The following is a 20,632-nucleotide window of genomic DNA, read 5'->3' on the forward strand; positions in this document are numbered from 1 at the left end:
CACACACACACACACACACACACACACACACACACACAGCCATGTGAAATATTTCCTGTTGTTGCTCACTTTTTCCTGTCACGATGAAGTGTGATGTCATCTTGTGACTCCTCGTCCGTGCCTTCTTAGAAAGATGCCAAACGCTCGTCTGGTGAAACTTATAATTATGTCTTGTGATTTGAGGCACCATGTGGTTTATTTCACCCAAATATGTCTTGGTTTCCATATCCCTACGCTGATTTTGAATCCATTTGATTTTAACAAATCTGCAAAGGAACCTGCATTTTTTTTATCACAGCGTGTGGTCATCTTCACTCCCTGATTGGCTCATTTGAACAATTCTTAGATGATGCAAAAGGAAGCAAACTATCCAACATTTCTGAATAAAACAGTTTTAGAGAATAAAACGCATACAAAAAGGAAAATTATATGCATCAAAACTTTGTGTTTCCTTCCTCCAATCCCATTAACGTGCATTATGTCACCTCTACCTTGTATGATGCTGAGAAGATCCAAACAACATAGATACTTGCTCATAAAAACAATGCACTTATATTTTCAAAAACCTCCGGAACTGCAACAAAAGGGATTTTGTGGTGAGATTTTCTTGCCCACTTCTGTTTTAAAGTATATAAATCCAATAGATCCTCCATTTAGGGCAACCTGTGGCTCTTTGGCTACTCTCCAGTGGCTCCCTATTGCTTTCACCAAAAAATGACATGGAAATAAATAAATGTTGCTTCCATTTTAATTCTCATTTGTCACTGTTGTAGGCCTACATTCTTACATTCTCCAATTATAAAAAATATATAGCGTATAGACAGAAAAAAAGAGAAAATTTCAAATCTTAGCCTACGCATGTCTGGTCCTTCGCCCTATTCTCAAACTTTTGCCAAACCTTGCTATTGCCATAGATTTAAAACCCCAAAAAGAAAAGTCTCACTGAGAAATAGACAGATTTGTTTTCTTTCATCTAGCTTAGCGGTTTGCTTGCAAATAGGTTTCATTAGGTGCGTTTCCACTATAGTCGAATACCCGGAATGAGTCGGGTCTCCCTCGCCGAAACGCCCCTTTGAATGTGAGCAGTCTCTAGCGGCTGTTTGACTATTCTTTTTTTGGCCTGTCTAAGCGACAAGAAGCATGAGCCCCTTTCATTGTGCGGCCCCGCAAATGTCCCGCTATATTGCCGGAAAGATCTGTGCCGGCTATTCGCCTGAGGGCGTTCATAGTGATCCTGCGAAGGCAAAGTGATTTTCTGCCCTTTCCTAGTGCAGTCCAGCATCGCGGAACAAGGTGCACAGTACCACAGTGCTAACAGGCCAACAGTTAGCTCTGTAGCAGTACAGTGTGTATGTGCTGCACCAGTATGTGTTCAGTTAGCGATCTCTGTTTGTTTACAACAAGCACCGGACACTCCGTGTACAGTTAGCATGCCGGTTTGTTTACAATCCGCGGCAGACACTTTGTGTACAGTTAGCGCGCCCTTATCTTTACAATAAGCGGTGGACGCTGTGCACAGTTAGCGAGGGTGGCCGCAGTTGTTATACATGCTGTCGGAACTGTAACTAAGCGATTACGCGAAGATCGGAAACCACACGTCACCTCCGGAGTATCGTAAATCCCTCTGGGGCCTTTTTTTTGTAATGGAGACACGCCGAGTGAGTGGCCATTTGAGAGGGCGTGGCCTGACACTTTCCCAGCGGCCACTCTTTACCCTAATGGAAACACACCGATTATAAGGCTCAAAGATGGAGCTGCAAATGGATTTTTTTTTTTTTGGCCAAAAATGGCTCTTTAAATGGAAGAGGTTGCTGACCCCCGATTTAGGGAATGAGGATGGATGAGGATTCTTTAAAATGCTCAGATAAAACATGAAATTTAACATCTGCATGAGGAGTTTGATATCAAAATTACGTCTGTGCATTAAATAAAAGTTTAGCCTGGCTTAGCCTTCTTCTTCACCAGCACTTCCAAATTTTAATGATTGACAATCAGTATATATCTTTAAACTTTGAAGCAGGCTGGGTTAGCGGTTTCCCTCTGCTCCTCAACTTTTAGGCTGCTATACTGACTAAAATCCCCCAAAACAAAATACCAACAAATCACTTTCATAGACTCTTACCCAGCACTCCCACACAAGACTGTGTCTCCTTTTCCTGCACAGCTGTTATTTACTTAGTGATAATAAAAAGAAATCAAATCAATCAGGATTTTACCTCTTCATTCAGTTTCCGTCGATACTCGTCCAGGTCTGCCAGAGACTGGTGGCCATGTTGGAAGAGCTGAGCCTGGGCCTCCATCAGTGACAACATCTGACAGGAAGCACGAGAATGTACTCATAAAAAAAAAATCACATTTTCTAAAGTATGTAGACACCACGTATTGACAAAAGCAGCAGAACGAACTTAAAATAGGTCAACGTGAACTCACTGCCATCATAATGTCTGTCTTCTTCTTGGCCTCGATGACGTTGATCTGAAACAAAAGGAAGCAGTGGTTTGAGGCAGTGTTCATCTTTCCATAACCAAAAAACTCAGCCAGTTTAACGTCTGGGAGCCACAACCACAAGTGTGGACAGAGAAGCCCCGAGGCAAACCTGTTATCATTCAAAACAGCAAAAGCACAACTATAATTAGCCGTGCTGTTGTGTCCAGGCTGTTTTTGGCACCTGAATGCACTGACTGGTTCTCTGCTCTGAAACTGTTTTGGTGGACTGGGAAGCTTGTTTTCTCACATAGACAGTCTGAGTTGAAGTGGATCCTGCATAAACATTGTTTTAATGCAAACACAAGTGCAGGGAAATTAAGCAATATTTTAATTTCGGCTTTATTATTATATCAAATCAATCAATCAAATCAAATAGTCTTTATTGTCATTATATAGTTCACTATACAACGAAATTGAAAGTGCCACTGCATAAAGTGCATAGTTATGACAATCATAACACAAAACAACATGAGTAAAAACATTTAAAAAATACAGAGCTAAACAAGGACAAAAACAAGAACAAGGACGTGTGATGTAATAAATACGTATAAAAATAAATAAATGGCTAGTGAAAATGCTATAATTTATAGATGAGGTACATATTAATTGTATTGCACATGTCTGTTTTTTGCACATTTGAATTAATTAATCCTGTGTGGGTGTTGAGAGTTCTGACAGCCCAGGGGAAGAAACTGTTTTTTTCATCCTGCAACTTATAATTAGCCTTGATGGAAATTAAGATTCTTTAGCTGGCATTATCAAAAAGATCACAAGCAATATTCAAGGACATAAAAGCAATAAAATATGCAGAATATCTAAAAAATAGAATATACAAATATACCAGTGAAAACAGCAGCCAAAAATGAAAGGTAAGATAAGAGAAAGATAACACTATGGGTAATTCCAAATAGGGGAGAGGAGCTAAAAAAAATACAGTTCCTGTTAAGATAAAGTAAGATAAAGTGACAGTGACTTCCCTACAGCTTTCTTCTCACCTCCAGGACGTAGTCCAGGGCCTCGGACCGAAAGGCCCTGCGTGCGTTGAGCAGAGCATTGCTCGCCTCTTCGACTTCGTGGACTTTCTGCCGTGGGGCCTGAGCGTTCCTCACCAGCGCCCCCTCCAGGCATTCACTGCCTCGCTCAAACTCCTTGCGCACATCCTTGAACCGACGGACATCTCTGAAGGACAAGGAGGGAAGGACATTTAAAGATATTTAAAAGGTCCAATATTGTGTCTTGGTAATGTTAAACTGTCCCTTAAATGAGCTGTCAGAACTACAGGTGCATCTCGATACATTAGAATATCATGGTAAAGTCCATTTCCAGTAGTTTAAGTCAAATAGCAGAGGCCAACATTTCCAAATTAAACATACTTTTTAAAATTGGTCTTTTGTAATATTAAAGTTTTTTCAGTTTGAGACACTGAATTTTAGGAGAAATTAAATGAATTAAGACAAGAAATGTTTAATTCTGTGGATGGATCGATAAAATGTGTTATTTCCACTTTTTGAACTGAATTACTGACATAAATAAACTTTTCTACGATATTCTAATTCAGTGAGATGCACCTGTGCTGTAAGGTTTTATTAATCCTGACGAAAATTATTGCGATTCATGATTATTGAATCACAACAATGATTATTGAAAAGTCTTAAAACTGCAATAAAAACATACTGGCATCACTCTACATTACATTTTGGAAAGACACCACTTTTTTAATGAATGGAGACTTTAAATTGGAGGAGCTGGTGGTCCAGCAAATTCTGCAGGTGGGTACCTCATCTCCCTTTTATTTTTTAGGTGAGAATCCATAATATTTACACACATCTCATTTTAAGTAAATCAATAATGATTGTATGTTAGTGAGCTGGATAGCTTTTTCAAGTCACTCGTGTGAGGAAATTCAACAAATTCTCTGATGGAAATTTACCATTATCAACTTATTTTGAGTGTTTCATTTCGATCCACAATAAAATGATATATCGTCCCATCCCTGGTCACAACTATACCATATACATGTATAAAATGCTGCTACAGTGTTGTTTCTGATGGGGCAGAGAGGCAGTGAGCCCAGATGTGGAAAACCCAGAAACCATAACTAATCAGAGCAGCTTTTAAGGAAGAGGGGCTTAAAGAGACAGGCACTAAAAAAGAGTGTTTTAAAGAGTACAATACATGTATATTCAGACAGTGAGAAAAACTAAAACATTTCAACAGAAATCTTGAGTTTAACAATACAGCCAGAACTTCCTATTACGATATAATTACTCTGTGGGGCCTTCATTTTGAGAAATAGCTTTGTCCTGGTTTTCCTGTTATGACACAGTTACCTCTAAGGCTTTTATTCTATTAAACTTTCGCAATGAGAACTTGTTGCTTCAAGAGGCCATTATTCTATTAACCTACTCTGCTTCGTGTACAGTTGAAAATGCAACATGGATGGGAAATCTTAAACAGTGTGTTTTTAAACATAAATGCATGTAAACATATTCTACTACAAACCCAAAATCAACAAGTACATATGAGCCTGAAAATGAGCAAAATACGTCTCCTTTTTACCTTTATTTGACAAAAACTTTGTGACATTTGGCTGATGAAGAAATTACAGATTATATCCTGGAGTTTGGAGCTTTGGGTGACAGAGATTAAAGGAGAACACTGGTGGATGTGAGCTCAGAGGGTTATCTAAAGGTACATTTGTTTGGACAAATATAATGACAACAACAAAACTAGCTCATAAAAGTTTAATCTAAGAGCTGATATCTAGCCATTTCCCATAGTTTTCTTGATAATGATTTTGGCTATTATCAAGAAAACCATGGAAAATGGCTAGATATCAGCTCTTAGATTAAACTTTTATAAGCTATTTTTGTTGTTGTCATGATATTTGTCCAAACAAATGCACATTTAGATGCACCAGGCATTAAAATGAACAAGAAATTGAAGAAAACAAGGGTGGTCTAATCATATTTTCCATGACTGTATATCATCTGGCTAAAAATCCAGCTAATCAGTGTTGTCACATGCTATGAAACATCGTGTCTCTCATCTAATGCAGCGTATCATTTACACTAATAAAAGCAGACTGCAAGACAAAGTACAAGGAGAAGTCTAATGAAGAATCATAATCCTCTAATATCTTTTTAATGTGCGTGTTAATGGTTGGCAGAGTGACTGGCCCAGCGCAGCTGAATGATAAAAAAAAAGAGCATCTTACTCACTCTTTGACAAAGTTGTGCAGCTTCAACTTGACTGACTTCTGTGTGATCTCAATCACCTCCTAAAAAGGGAAAAGGAGACAGAGACAAACGTATCACCGTGACGACTAATAACTGTTAAATGTCAAATGTGTTCGGCAGTGTGCTGCAGCCTTGTTTGACCACATGCTGCGGCTGATAAGAGTCGTGACTAGAATGGAGACGGTGGTGCAGAGACGGTGAGTCAAAGCCCAGACAGACAGAGAGACTCACCTCCTGTGCCTCCAAGATGATAGACAGCTTTTTGGAAAATTTGTCCAAACACTCCTGCAGGAAAAACATCTTATATTAGAATCTGATAAAATCTTAACATCTTTTTTACTTTTTTACCCTTTTATTTGTCTTTTTTTATCTCTAACTCTGTTTTGGATTGAGCTTTTATTACTATTTTATTCTATTTTATGTTATTGTTTTACTGTTTTTAGTATTTTATTGTTTTCATTGTTTTTTATTTATACCTATTTGTGTATGATTTATTCTATTTTAATAACTGTACAGCACTTTGGTCAACTGAGGTTGTTTTTAAATGTCCTGTATAAATAAACTTTGACTGGACTTGACTTGACTTAACAGCATGGTAATGTCTGAATACTGACCACCAAGAGCCTCAAGGGACAACATGTATTTACTTTTTTTAAACTTTAACCAGAAAACACATTTCAGACAAACTTCTGCTTTTTTACCCCAGTAAATATTTTCCTAAAGACCTTAAGGTCTCAGTTTATAGTTTCAAATCTTCTTCAGTAGAATAGATGATAAAGCAGGATGTCCAACATTTTGATGATATGACAAGTCGCTACCATGATGTTTTTCATGTTTTGTCTGAGAACTTTGATCCTTTCATTAAAAATGTATTTTTAATGTCTAGTTGAAAAAAGACACTCCAAAGAGTCAGCTGGCATGATAATGTTTCTTATCCATAACAACCGTCTTTATTTAGTAGCAGGGAGGTTCTTTTAAATAGAAGTTTAAACTTGGACGAGTCAACTGGTCTTAAAGTGAGAAAACACTCGGAAAACAGTCAAAATTGACCACAGTTTCATCAATTAGGTTAAACATTTTCTGGAAACAATATTGCATGTATGATAAGAGCAATTTCAAATTGTTAATCATATATTTTTTTTATATATCATATTTTAAATGTGTAGCACTTTGCACCGTGGATTACAAACATTGCAAGTTATCTTACAAAACATAACAACAACTTGCAAAATAACATTATATTCTTAAGGAAAATTAATTGTTAGGAGACTGATTATTAGCATTAGTAGCTAACAGATGCTTGTTCTTTAAAAAGCAACATTTGACCAGGAAGACATGACATTTCAGTGCAAATAAATATGTCATTTTAAAAAAAATTCAATTATTTTTTAAAGAATTTTAATACTAAGTTTAGCTAACTAGAATTAATGGATAACAACATTTTATTGACAAGAAGATTAATTGTATACTTCCCTATTTTTAAGTTTTAAGTTAGTACAGATTGTGATTGTGATTCTGTGATTGTTTAATTCAGTCTCATTGACTGACACCACAAGTGTTGATTTTATGATTTTATGTTTATAAATGCATGTTTTATTTTGTGCGGGCAGTGCATTTTATTTATTTTATTTTATTCTATTTTATTCTATTTTACCTTATTGTATTTTATCGTTCTATTGTCTACTTCATCTTTTTATTGTCCTTTTATTGTGTTATCTATTCATTGTGTTTATCTTTTTGTGCAGCACTTTGGAAACCTTGTGTTTGCTAAAGTCTTGCTATATAAATAAAGTGGATTGGATTGATTGGATTTCAGGCTCCTTTTTGTGTAAAAAAGAAATACAAGTGTGCACAAAAAAATCCAGAATTTGACAGCTTAATAATTCAAATTAAAGTAGTATCCAGATGTACTTAATAGCTATAAACAAACACTTTCTTTTGGCAAATGTGACATAATCTGAGTAGAAAAAAAGGGGGATTCTATAAATAACTCCATGGTGATTGGTATGCCACCGTGCTCCTCTCACCTCCATCATCTTGTCCCCGGAGCAGTGTTGTCCCAGGTCCCGGAGGCCGTTGACGAAGCTCTTGCTGGTCTGGCAGTACGCTCTGCCGGCCTCCAGCATGGCCTGGCATTGTTTCACAAGCTGAAGGACACAAACACACAACAACACAGTCAAATTCATCCCGAACGCTCAAACGAGAGACACTCGAGGTAAATAACGGCTGGTCGTAAACAGTATGAATAATTAAACACAACAAGTTATTCCAGGAGTCCACACATTCAAGCAATGAAACAGTCAGAGTTAAAGATTATTCCAGTAGAGCGTAATCACTGAACATGCTGAATATTACCTCCAGCTTCTGTTAAATACACCGTCTGGAGCTCAATGAATGAATGAAGTGCAGTTTAGACAAACCATCACTAGATTTACAGGCTGGATTTTATTCTCTATAATTGGTTTTATAATTCTATATTTTGTATATCTGAAAACAATTTATAACCAGTATTTTATTTTACATATAGACATGTACTTTCACTGATTTGCAGATAAACTAAAGAATACCAACTGTACATTTAAGAGCTGATATCTAGCCATTTTCCATGGTTTTCTTGATAATGATTTTGGTTATTATCAAGAAAATCATGGAAAATGGATATCAGCTCTTAAATTACTCTTATGAGCAATTTTTGTTGTTATCATTATATTTGTCCAAATTTTTTTTACCTTTAGTTCTAACAGGCATTAAAATGAACAATAAATTGAAGAAAACAAGGGTGGTCTTATATTTTTTTCCATGACTGTACAATATTACATTTTTGACTAACAAAAAATAGTAAAAAACAAACAAACAAACCTACAAAACAGAAAATTATTTGTATTGGAGACTAATTAGCATTACTTTAATTGGCATTAGTATTTTTTTTGGCCACTCAGAAATGAAAACAGCTGTAAACACAAGATTTGACATTTCGTTATGCTAACATGTAAGCTAACAGTTACCTATTCATCATTAGCATTTATTTGGTGTCATGTTTCTGGCCACCTGACATGAGGCCAATATTCAGTCTTATTTTAGCTTTGTTTCAGTCTTTAGCCGCTAAATGCTTTACTGTGTTCACGAGCTAGTTGCTAACGAGGCTAGCTAGCTTGTAGCAAACAATGAACGACCCTGAAGTGTACCAAAACAGTAACATTATACGCTGAGTTGAAATATGACTATGAATAAAATAAATATGCCAAAAATAAGGTAATGAAAAGGTTAAATAAACATTTAAATTACACTTTAGCCTAACTGTTAACAGCTGTGTTTCACGCACACAGGTGTTTCCACTCTGGTCTGATTAGACCTCGTCTCAGGTGTGTACACCGCCTACAAAGCCTAACTGCAGTAACTACATTTTTGGTTGAAATTGAGTTATAACTAAAAATGAATTCCTTGATGTCTGTTTTATCTTGTGACAAAGTTTTAGATTTCAATTTTGCTTTATTTCAGAAAAATAATAATATTAAAACCACAAAATCCAACTCAAAAACCAAGCAGTAATTGCACTTACCATGATCTGCTTTGGATATATACAGTCATGTGAAAAAATTAGGACACCCCATTAAATATTCAGTTCTTTATTAAGAAATGTTCACATACCGATGTCTAATCTTGTTTTTATTTATCTCTGGGAAAGAATGTGATTTAATTGCAGCTAAACAACAAAAAATAACCTTGATTTACTCATTAAACAAAAGATAACAACAAAAATGCATATTTTAACTGAGGAAAAAGTTAGGACACCCTACCCCCTAATAGCTAGTATTACCCCCTTTGGCTGAAATAACTTCAGTGAGACGCTTCTTGTAGCTTCTACCAGTCTCTGACATCGGTCTGAGGAAAGTTTGCCCCACTCTTCAACAAATTCTTTCAGCTGTGAGATGTTTGAGGGGTTTCTTGCATGTACAGCCCGTTTCATGTCACCCCACAGCATCTCAATGGGATTAAGATCTGGGCTTTGGCTCGGCCATTCCAGGACTCTCCATTTCTTTTTTCAGCCAGTCCCTGGTGGATTTACTGGTATGTTTTGGATCATTGTCATGTTGCAGGGTCCAGTTCCTCTTCAGCGTTAATTTTTTTTACAGATGGTCTCACATGTTCCTCAAGCACTCTCTGATACACGGTAGAATTCATGGTGGATTCTATGACGGTGAGCTGGCCAGGTCCTGCTGCAGCAAAGCATCCCCAAACCATGACACTTCCACCTCCATGCTTCACAGTTGGGATGAGGTTCTTTTCCTGGAATGCTGTATTTGGTTTACGCCAAACATGTCCTCTGTTCTGGTGTCCAAATAATTCAATTTTGGACTCATCTGTCCAAAGAATATTATTCCAGAAGTCCTGGTCTTTGTCTATGTTCTCGCTGGCAAACTTTATTCTGGCCTTTATGTTTTTCTTAGAGAGCAATGGTTTCCTCGTTGCACACCTCCGATGAAAGTTAAACTTGTGTAGTCTCTCTCTGATTGTAGAGGCATGCACTTTCACATCAACAGTAGCAAGAGCCTGCTGTAGGTCCCATAATGACATTTTAGGGTCTTTGGTGACTAATTTCAGCATCTTGCGGTCTGCTCTCCAGGTGAACTTGCTTGGACAGCCAGACCTGGGCATGTTGGCAGTTGTTTTGAATGTCCCCCACTTATAGATTATTTTCCGGACAGTGGAATGGCTGATGTCAAATTCTTTTGAGATCATTTTAAATCGCTTACCAGACTCACTAGCTGCTACAATCTTCTTTCTGAAGGCCTCAGACAGCTCTTTTGATCTCACCATGGTCTTCACTCTCACTTCAACAGTCAGGAGCACACCAAACTAAATATCTGAGGTTTAAATAGGGCAAGCCTCCTTCAAAATGCTGAGTAACGATGTTCTAATCATGTGCACCTAATGTGATACACATGTGTGTGATTTTAGCCATTTTAAGTGGGAATAAATGTGGGGGTGTCCTAACTTATTCCTCACCAGAAATTTCATTTTTTTTAAATTATATTTTACAGAAGGTTTTAAAAAATATTTTATTCAGTTAAAATTGTTTAGCTGTATTACTTGAATCTCTCAGTATTGTTGAAATTGATATTAAATATCCATATGTCCAAATATGTGAAAAAAACCCACTTCTTTCATAGGGTGTCCTAATTTTTTCACATGACTGTATACTCATTTAAACATAAAAATAATAGAAATTATAAGTTTATTTGATAGGAAAATTATTATCTAGGTAGTAATGAAGTAAGAAAGTGAGATAAAATTATATAAATACTAAAATATAACAATTCTGATAATATTAAGTCTAAAATAGGCAAATCTTTGAATAGAGTTGTTAAACACTTTCAAATACACTGAAAACAAAATCAATTTGAAAATGTTTATTCAATGAAAACTGAATATAAAAGCTGAAAGAAGACAACAATGTTGTTACTGCACTCTGTTTGTGCATTACTTTTAGAACATTTTACAGCAAAACCAGAGTGCAGCAACTACATTTTTGGGGTCAAAGGTCAAATAAATCATCATGATTTTTGAGCATAACATTACATTATTAATACATGTAGAAACAAGCGTCATATCACTTATCTACATATAACCCATTTGGCTGACCAGTTAAAAAACGTTGAAAAAAACTTTAAAACAGTTTTTCTCAGTTTTACCTTTTGCGTAGTTACTGGAGTTAGACTTAGTAAGGCAGTACAGACTGCACTTAAAGTGAGACTACTTTCAAAAGAGGGACTAACCTGTTATTTTAGTTGCAAATTAAATGGTAACAACAAAAATAGCTCATAAGAGTTAATTTTAAGAGCTGATATCTCAACATTTTCCATGGTTTTCTTGATAATAACCAAATAATTGTCAAGAAAACCAAAATCATTATCAAGAAAACCATGGAAAATGTCTAGATATCAGCTCTTAAAATTAACTTTTATGAGCTATTTTTGTTTTTATCATTATATTTGTCCAAACAAATGTACCTTTAGTTGTACCAGGCATTAAAATGAACAAGAAAGCAAGGAGAAAACAAAGATGGTCTATTAATTTTTTCCATGACTCTAGGTGCCAAAACCACATGCTTAGGTTTAAGGATTCAGCAGAAAACTTTTCTTTGCATCCTTGTTTAACTTAGTTGAAACTCTAAGGACTGAGGAATCCTCAGGTAAGAATTGGGAAGTCCTGGATCACTAGAGTGTCACTTTTAAACGACATCTTGTGCCGTATGAACAGCTGTATCATCTTTCACTGGGCTTAACATAGAAAAAATCCTACACAGACCCTTGAGAATTAGTTTTACACACACACACACACACACACACACACACACACACACACACACACACACACACACACACACACACACACACACACACACACACACACACAGTGTATTCAGTTTCTGATATTATCTTTCTGCAAGTCAGGCATGTAACAGCATGATGTCATGAAGCGTGGTAGCAGAAGAGGAAAAACAGGATCACTTTGTTTGTCTAATCTCACAGTAAACTAAATGAATAAATACATTAACATGTTAAATTGCTCTTTCATTCATTGTCAGACGAGTTGAGCTGAGCAACACTGGAGCTGGTAATGCCTCATTTATTTCTGCACAGAGTAGATAAAAGCTGCTCCAGGGGTTTGGACCCAGTTAGTCCAGTTTTTCTAAATCTCTGTGTCTCCCTGCTGCTCCACATACAGTAAATCAGTTGCACAATGCTTTGCAGTGAAAGGTAAAGAGCTTTTTCCAGAACGAATAGGTTTCCAGTTTCCAGTTTAACCCCTTATTATTTTTATATCAAGGAACAGAAACACACAACATGTGACTATGCTTTATCAGATGAATGTTTCTGAAACTGTAACATGTATAAACACAAACACACAAAGGGGAATATGTGTTATTGTATCAAAGCAGAACAAACATCAGCTCTCTGCTGGAGGACAATCGATGGGGAAGCAGCACCTGCAGCTACTTCCTGCTCATTGTCAGGTGAGAAATACCTCAACAACCGCTGCCCACCTCTCACTTCACTGCCTCGTCACATGAGGAGCATGTGTCCCACAGCAACTGATACCTGTGTGTGTGTGTGTGTGTGTGCTTGTCTTTATATAGTTGTGAGGGCCAACCCTTGGCAGAACACCAACAGTGTGAGGACATTTGTAGTTGTGAGGACATTTTTCCCGGTCCTCACATAGAAAATGCTAGGATAGCCTCTAAAGGCCTTAATTAATAATCTGTATGAATTTCAGGGAAGGTCCTAACAGAGATGGTAAACCCTGAAATGTGTGTGTTGGGCTAGGGAAGTGGTGGTCCTCACAACTATATAGAGACATGTATGTGTGTGCGTGTGTGCGTGTGTGTGTGTGTGTGTGTGTGTGTGTGTGTGTGTGTGTGTGTGTGTGTGTGTGTGTGTGTGTGTGAGCAGTGACTCAGTGTGAGATGATACAAGTGTGTGTAGGTGTAGGTGCTTGTTTCTCACCTTTTCTAACCGTGTCTCGAGTTCACTCACATCGCTTTGGACCCCTTCGATGTCAGCTCTGAAACACACGAAAAGCACACACAGTTACACACAGGGGCTTGGGGTCAAAGGTCGTTCTATATATTTACTCACAGTAACACATAAACCCCAGTGTGCTGATATTTACGTTATTGGAGAGAAGCCAATGCCAAAGATTTGGATGTGTCGAATGGAAAGGTAAAACTCAAATTATTAGTTGATTCATTTAACTGAAATTAATTGACAAGAAGTTTTTATTTAAAAAAAATATTACAACTCTTCACAGTATTCAAACTTGTCATGTTTTCACTTTTACATCATTGTACGACTATTTATTAACATCATATACACCAATATTTTTTTTGCTCCACATATATTCATTACAGTATTCTCTTTTTATTATTTGTGCAAAGAAGTGGTTCCCAAACGTCTTTGGCAGGAGCCCCATTTTGTAAATATTAATATTTTCTACTTTTTTTTACAGAACATTTGATCCAAAAAAAAACATGCCTGGGGTGATTTAGAAATGCTGTTGGCTGTTTATTTATTTAATTAATTTCCATATTTAAATGGTTAACAATTGATTGATACTGAACACATCATAAGTCATCTTTATTTATCAATGCTGCCATACAGGACATACAGAGAATTTAAATTGTGTTTCCCTCTTATCCCGGTGCAAACAGCAATAAACATGAAATATAAAATATAAGTAAAATATATAAAATATAAATGTAAAAACATACATACACATAGTACTATTGTTTATTTTATCTTAATTTTATTTTTCCTCCTATTTAGAATTGGTTGACAATGTAAAATATTCTGTATGTGTAATGTACAGTAATGGTAAATATTTTTTATTTAAGTTATTTGTTCAAGAATGCAGCCTTCTGAGAATCTTTACATAGTAATATCATTTTCAATATCATTAGAGTTGAAAAAAAATCTTTTTTTTTAAATGGTATCTGTATTAGTCTCGAAAATCCCATATCAGACGGCCTCTAAAACTTAAGATTTAAAACAAAATTAAACCAAAATGTTGCAAAATTGTGTTCTTTTCCAGGGTTCAAAATAATGCCTGTACCTCTACTTTACTTGTACATATACTTTCTTTATTAAAACAGCAAAACATTAGACCCTGATTTGCTCTCGAGCTTTCAAACAAACACAAACAACATTGTTTATTTTGCTGTGTGACAATGGAATTCATGGTTGCATTGTTACATGAGATGGAAAATTCCTGTGCATCTTTTTATACTCATGTAATTGTAATTTAGCAGGACGTTATTTGTATTTTTAGCAACCTGAGGTCTTGAGTGGCATTTCAAAATAAAATGTCTGTGGGTTTGAACAGAGCTTAGATCGTGCAGAATGGGTCGTGCTGCAAGAATTCCTGCAGTAAAAGCAGAAATCTGATTGCTCAGTTATGGATTAAGTTTTTGAGCACATGTGCTGGCCTTCTCAAACATCTCACACACACGCACAAAGTGCTTCCGAGGTCCTGTGCATGGCTAGTTTGTCAGTTTCTCTTTCTGCCTCTCGCCTCTTCTCATACCAACAGCTCAAACATGTGGTTTCCGCTGCCTTCCACCAACAGTACAGAGATACAGAGAGACAGACAGAGGAAGAAAGAAAAAAAAAAAAGAAAAGAGGCGAGACTGAGTGGAGAGAGAAGAGAGGAGGGCCTGGTCAGACAGTAACTGTTTGTGTTTTCTGTGTTTGTTAGAGTCTGAGGTCATGTCCTCTTGAAATACGACCAAATGACAAGTCAGTTAAGGAGAGAGGATGAAACCATTCCTGCATAAACTCTATGGAGTCTTTGGTGCTTTTGAATCCTTTTCATCCTGCCTGTATACACCACTTAAAAAAGGTTTAAATGCCATGTTGGTATTTTTTTTCCAGCACAACCTCACCTATATGACCTAATAACTGTATTTCATTTGTTTCTTGTGTGTTTAGAGTAACAATTTTTGTCATTTTGTGTCTTTTTTTTGTCTTTTTGTGTCTTTTTTAGTCATTTTGTGTCTTCTTCTGTGTTTTATTTGGTCATTTTGTCTCCTCATGTGTTTCTTTTTTAGTCATTTTGTGTCTTTTTTGGTCATTTTGAGTCTTTTTGTGTCTTTTTATGTCTTTTTATTAGTCATTTTGAGTCTTTTTGTGTCTTTTTATGTCTTTTTATTAATCATTTTGTGTCTTTTTTTTTGGTCATTTTGTGTCTTTAGTCCTTTAGTCCAACATATAATGTGATTTTGAATCTTTTTTTACTTTCAAAACACTATCATGGTACTTCATCATATTGGTATATCATCATCATCAAACTGAAACTGGCCTCATGGAGTTTACAGCCAGAACTTTAGAGGTAAATTTACAGCAGGGCTCCATGCTACTTTGTTTTCTAGTCTGGATGTGATGAAGAAGTCATGCTTTGGCGCTTTTGGTGACTCCAGAGGGTTAAAGAGGCACATACTTTTCATTTCTCTCTGTGACAGAGAAGCAAATTAAGACAGAGCTAAAGCTGAGTTTCCGTCGTGGTTCTCCCCACAGAAAACACACTTCCTGTCTCTCCTGTTGATCACCTCAGCACATCTCGCTTCACTTCCTGTTACCCTCCCACCTCGCTGTTACGCAGCAACAGGAGGCAAAACATTTGAGTGCACTGTCCTGAAACAAAAAAAAAACTTTTAATCCTCTGTCTTCCCTGTCACATTTTCAGCTTATCTGTTTGATTGACCGTGTTTATAGGCCAGATAACTTTCCTTCCTCTGCTCACTGCCTGACACCAGACCTCACCACTGCAGCTGCCACAAGTCAAACTTTCCACCACTGTGCAAGCCTCATAAACTCAATACGGGCAACAGAGAGAGAGAGGGAGAAAGAGAGGCCGAGACTCTGGATTGAAATGTGCCAAATCAGCTGGAAGAGACGACACCAGCCGCTGTGACTCAGGCAGGATGCCAACAACGAGCAGGACACACCCAAACGCTGCCAAACTCTCTCTTGAGCTGCTTGCAACACTAATTTAGTGACACTTCCCGTTTGATTACAGCAGATGTTGTCTCTGTGTTGAAAGAAGACTTTTGAAGATTGTAGCTGACATGCAACACAGCTACACAGACATAGTTAGCACACTGTAGAAGAGGCTTTTAATGAGGGTTTAGAGGCTCAAAGTGAGCCAGTAAGTAGCTCGGAAGAGCAAAAACCACAAATTAAGTGATTGGCACCAACCCACGAGTGCAGTATCTGTAAAACGTGATACCCTGAATGTCAGTGGAGGGATATAAATAAGTGCATTTACTCAACTACTTAAGGTTCTGGGTCTTTACTTGAGTCTTGACACTTTCTACGACTATTTTTTACAAGCTTCCTGTGCTACAATGACATGTCAAACCTCAGATCAGTGTTTGCAGCCCTGCAGGCCTGCATGCTTTACTCTTACCGACCCCAACCACTAGCAGCAATAAGACAGGGCATGACCTCAGACCCAGAGGAACTGCTGGTTGTCAGCATCAGCAGCTCAACTGACTCATAAACCAGCATGAAATGCCTTAAATGTCCATTTTTTAAGCCAAAACATGAGGCTATTGCCCTATAGAGCGTCAAATGGGAATATTATAAGTATATGTTGATTTTGTAGCAATATAATGAGGTTTGTCCATAGCTCAATTTTAAACCCTGTATCATTATTATAGCGATATAGTGATATGACAGCAGATACAATCTTAGATTTTGGAATTCGTAATGTTGTCTTTTCCTTGCTTTAAAGGCTGCATTACTGTAAAATAATATTATTGTGTCAGTTACTGTATTTCTGTTCTGTTAGCTGCATTTTTCAAATCCATTGCATGAACAGTTAAACATTGTGTAAATATTTTCGATATTGAGGCATTTGGTAAAAAATATTGTGATATTATATATAATTTTACTTTTATACAACATATCTTTCTTGGGGGTTGTTTGGGAGGGGGCAGTTGAAATAGACAACATGTAAACTCTTATATTGGTATTTCACAAAAAAATGTATCACAAAGTTGCTATGTTGTTGGAATATAAGGGGGGAAATGTGCTATTTGAGTTTATCCATATTAGAGATGAACAATGAAGGCAAAATCTTTGTGCAATATAGGCCAATTTATATCTCGATAACACTATATATATCACAATATAGCATGTTTTCTCGTTATTCAATACATAAATAGTCGATGTGAAATAAACACATGGTAAAGCCTTTATTACATGTCCATGTTAGTAAAACAGGGCCTCTCAGAGCGTAAATAGTTGTCCAAAATTACCTAAATATTGCCATAATGTCTGTCAAAAATAGAAAAATATACAGAAAAATACAAAATATATACTTTTTTGAAATATGGTTTTCATTATAGGCCTACAGTCATGGAAAAAATATTAGACCACCCTTGTTTTCTTCAATTCCTTGTTCATTTTAATGCCTTTTACAACTAAAGGTACATTTGTTTGGACAAATATAATAACAACAAAATCATTATCAAGAAAACCATGGAAAATGTCTAGATATCAGATCTTAACTTAAACTCTTAATTGCTATTTTTGTTGTCATCATTATATTTGTCCAAACAAATGTACCTTTAGTTGTACCAGGCATTGAAATGAACAAGAAACTGAAGAAAGCAAGGGTGGTCTAATCATTATTTCCATTACTGTATATATCGTCATATCGCCCAGCACTGGCGCTTGTATTTTATCGATTTAGATGACGTAATACTGAATCGCGATATCTCGATATAACTTCATAATATGCTTCCACTGAAAAACGATACATTTCCATGTTGCATTACCACACAGGCCTACTTCAGAAGGTTAATTATCATATTTCTTAAGGTGTTTGCCGCTGGGATCAGCCCCTCTCTGCTTTTTTTTTTTTTTTTTTTTACATGCTTATCACTAAAGGACAGGTGAATCTTACCTGAAGCGCGGAGAGTCTTTCAAACACTCCTCAAAGTCCAACTTGACTGTCATCCCTCCGGTTAAAGTCGCAGATCACACAAACACTTCACTGGATTTCTCTGAATCCTCTTCGGGGCTGGAAGTGGACAGCAGCCTCACAAAAAGACACACTACACACAAATCTCCGGGTTTTTTTACGGCTCCACACCGGCAGCTTGTCTCATTCTTCTTGTCGGACGGTTTTTCTTTCACCAGTATAATTTGTATTCCTCCCGCAGCTCGTCCTGCTCTGCTTTTCTGTCTCTTGAATGGACACCGTGTGCCTTGATCTGCACTCCTCTGTCGCACATCCGAGCCACAAGACGACTTGTTGTCACCGCTTATGAATGAGATGTCAGCTGCTTTATTGTTACCATTTCATCCGGATAATAAAAAAGCGAGAGTCCGGATGATGCTGCACAAAGTTCCCCTAGGAAAAAAGTTTCCTCTATTGATCGATATTCCCAAAAGATCAACTCAGATCAGCAGCCGGCGGATTTGATGTTTCTTCCCAAGAGAGCAGACAGCAACTTCTCTCTCTCTCTGCCCCCTCACACACACACACATACACACACGAGGTCCAACCCCCAACATCTCACTATTTCCGGGTTTGACTCATGGCAAATTGTGGTTTTGAAGTAGGAAACTGCACAAAATGAGAGGTTAGACTTTTAAAAAAAAAGTCCCTAATGCACAGTTTAGACTGGATCTACACGGTGAGTCATGTGAAAATGTAATGTTTTGTTATTTGTTGTTATGTTTAATTTTTATTTTATTTTTTTTTTTCCTTTTTCTTATTTTTCAACACTCAATATTGTTGATATGTTTGGTTGGTAGTATTGCCATTGTTATTTATTTATTTATTGTTCATATGCTTCACTACCATTTTATCTTCTTTGTTGATGTTGCTATTATTGACCAATTGATGCTTGCCACACCTGCTTGACTTATAGTTTCGGCTGTACTTGTATCAACTGTTGGAAAGATTATTTCATAACAAAACTACTTATTTAACTAACTCTTTGTTCATTAACTGCACTACTAGTTTTTTTTAATTTGGTTTTGTTAGTTTGTTTGTTTGTTTGTTTGTTAGTATGTTTATTTTGTACTACTTATACATATTTTTTTATATTTATTCTATTTCATTTTTATTATTCTATTTTTATTCTATTTCATTTTTATCATTCTATTTTTATTTTATTTTTATTGTTCTGTTTTTATTTTATTTTTATTCTTCTATTTTTATTTTTATTTATTTTTATTACTTTTTATTTTTATTCATTTTTATTATTATTAATTTTTATTATTTTTTATTTTAATTCATTTTTATTATTATTTATTATTTTATTATTATTATTTTATTTTATTTTGTATTTCATTTTTATCATTCTATTTTTATTTTATTTAATTTAATTTAATTTCATTTTTATTTTTTATTTTTTTTTTATTATTTTGTATTTCATTTTTATTTTTATTATCTATCTTTATGACCTTAATCTGTCTTTACTCTGTACTTGTGCTGCTGCAACACCTGAATTTCCCTTATGGGGGATCAATAAATGAATATCTTATCTTATCTCATCTTATCTTAACTATTTTTTAAATGTTTTTTATTGTAAAATTCACAAGTTTTAAGTTGTCCTATAAATGTAGTGCAGTAAAAAGTAAAATATTCCTTTTAATTGTAGTGGAGTCAAAGAATAAAGTGGCATGAAATGAAACAACTCAAGTAAAGTACCTTAAATTTGCACTAAAGTACAGTACTTTCCGTACACAGTAGGCCATGTGGATATATTTAATTTGGTTTCTCCTTTTGTTTGTGTATTGGGCTCTTCAGTTTCAGTGAACTGTGCAGAGAGAGAGAGAGAGAGAGAGAGAGAGAGAGAGAGAGAGAGAGAGAGACAGGGTGTGTATTCTTGTCTGGCAACCTCGAAGTGTGAAGAGGGCTGCCTCTGCAAATGAGTCCATTACTGTGGAGGCACATTCCTGGAAAGTAACGCACCATTCAAATAAAAATACTCATGGTAAGTCAAAGTTATGCAACTGTGAGTTAAAATGTTTAAATCCCGAGCAAATATTCTGACTTACTAGATAAAAAATGATGAGATAACTAGTCACAAATAGAGTTTTTTTCTGTTAAGATAAGACTGCAATGTCTAAATATTGACACTAAGATTGTGAGATTTTAAGTCAATGGTATGAGATAGAGAGTTAATCATTTCAAAATAAATCAAAATAACAAGCATATAATAGTACATGATAATGATCAAATGCCAAGTGAAAACCAGACCTACTTAGTCAAAGTATGAGACACCTAGTAGCACTTGTAATATTCTAATGTAAAATTATGAGATACTAAATTAAACTAAATGGGAAAAGTATTAGATTCTGAGTCAAAACAAAAACGAGGTAAAAAAT

At 36.0% G+C, this 20,632-nt stretch overlaps 1 protein-coding gene across 2 annotated transcripts in view; it reads right to left on the reverse strand.

Annotated features, from left to right (window-relative positions):
- The window catches only part of acap1 (ArfGAP with coiled-coil, ankyrin repeat and PH domains 1), a 36,801-nt gene extending 17,470 nt beyond the window's left edge, over positions 1-19,331 (reverse strand). Inside the window, exons 1-8 of one of the 2 annotated variants that reach the window (XR_009395970.1) lie at positions 18,195-19,331; positions 13,235-13,292; positions 7,754-7,873; positions 5,958-6,011; positions 5,709-5,767; positions 3,483-3,666; positions 2,431-2,475; positions 2,217-2,312 (exon numbers count right to left, since the gene is read on the reverse strand). Coding sequence is in view for 1 of the 2 variants with exons in the window: in XM_059354950.1 (XP_059210933.1) it covers positions 2,217-2,312; positions 2,431-2,475; positions 3,483-3,666; positions 5,709-5,767; positions 5,958-6,011; positions 7,754-7,873; positions 13,235-13,292; positions 18,195-18,247 (669 nt within the window). In the remaining variant the exon portion in view is untranslated. The remainder of the gene's footprint in view (positions 1-2,216; positions 2,313-2,430; positions 2,476-3,482; positions 3,667-5,708; positions 5,768-5,957; positions 6,012-7,753; positions 7,874-13,234; positions 13,293-18,194) is intronic. The other variant, XM_059354950.1, reaches the window with a different exon arrangement.
- Between the last annotated feature and the right edge of the window lie 1,301 nt (positions 19,332-20,632).

This window comes from Centropristis striata, chromosome 17 (assembly GCF_030273125.1).
Source record: "Centropristis striata isolate RG_2023a ecotype Rhode Island chromosome 17, C.striata_1.0, whole genome shotgun sequence".
In the NCBI taxonomy this organism is placed as follows: Eukaryota; Metazoa; Chordata; class Actinopteri; order Perciformes; family Serranidae; genus Centropristis; species Centropristis striata.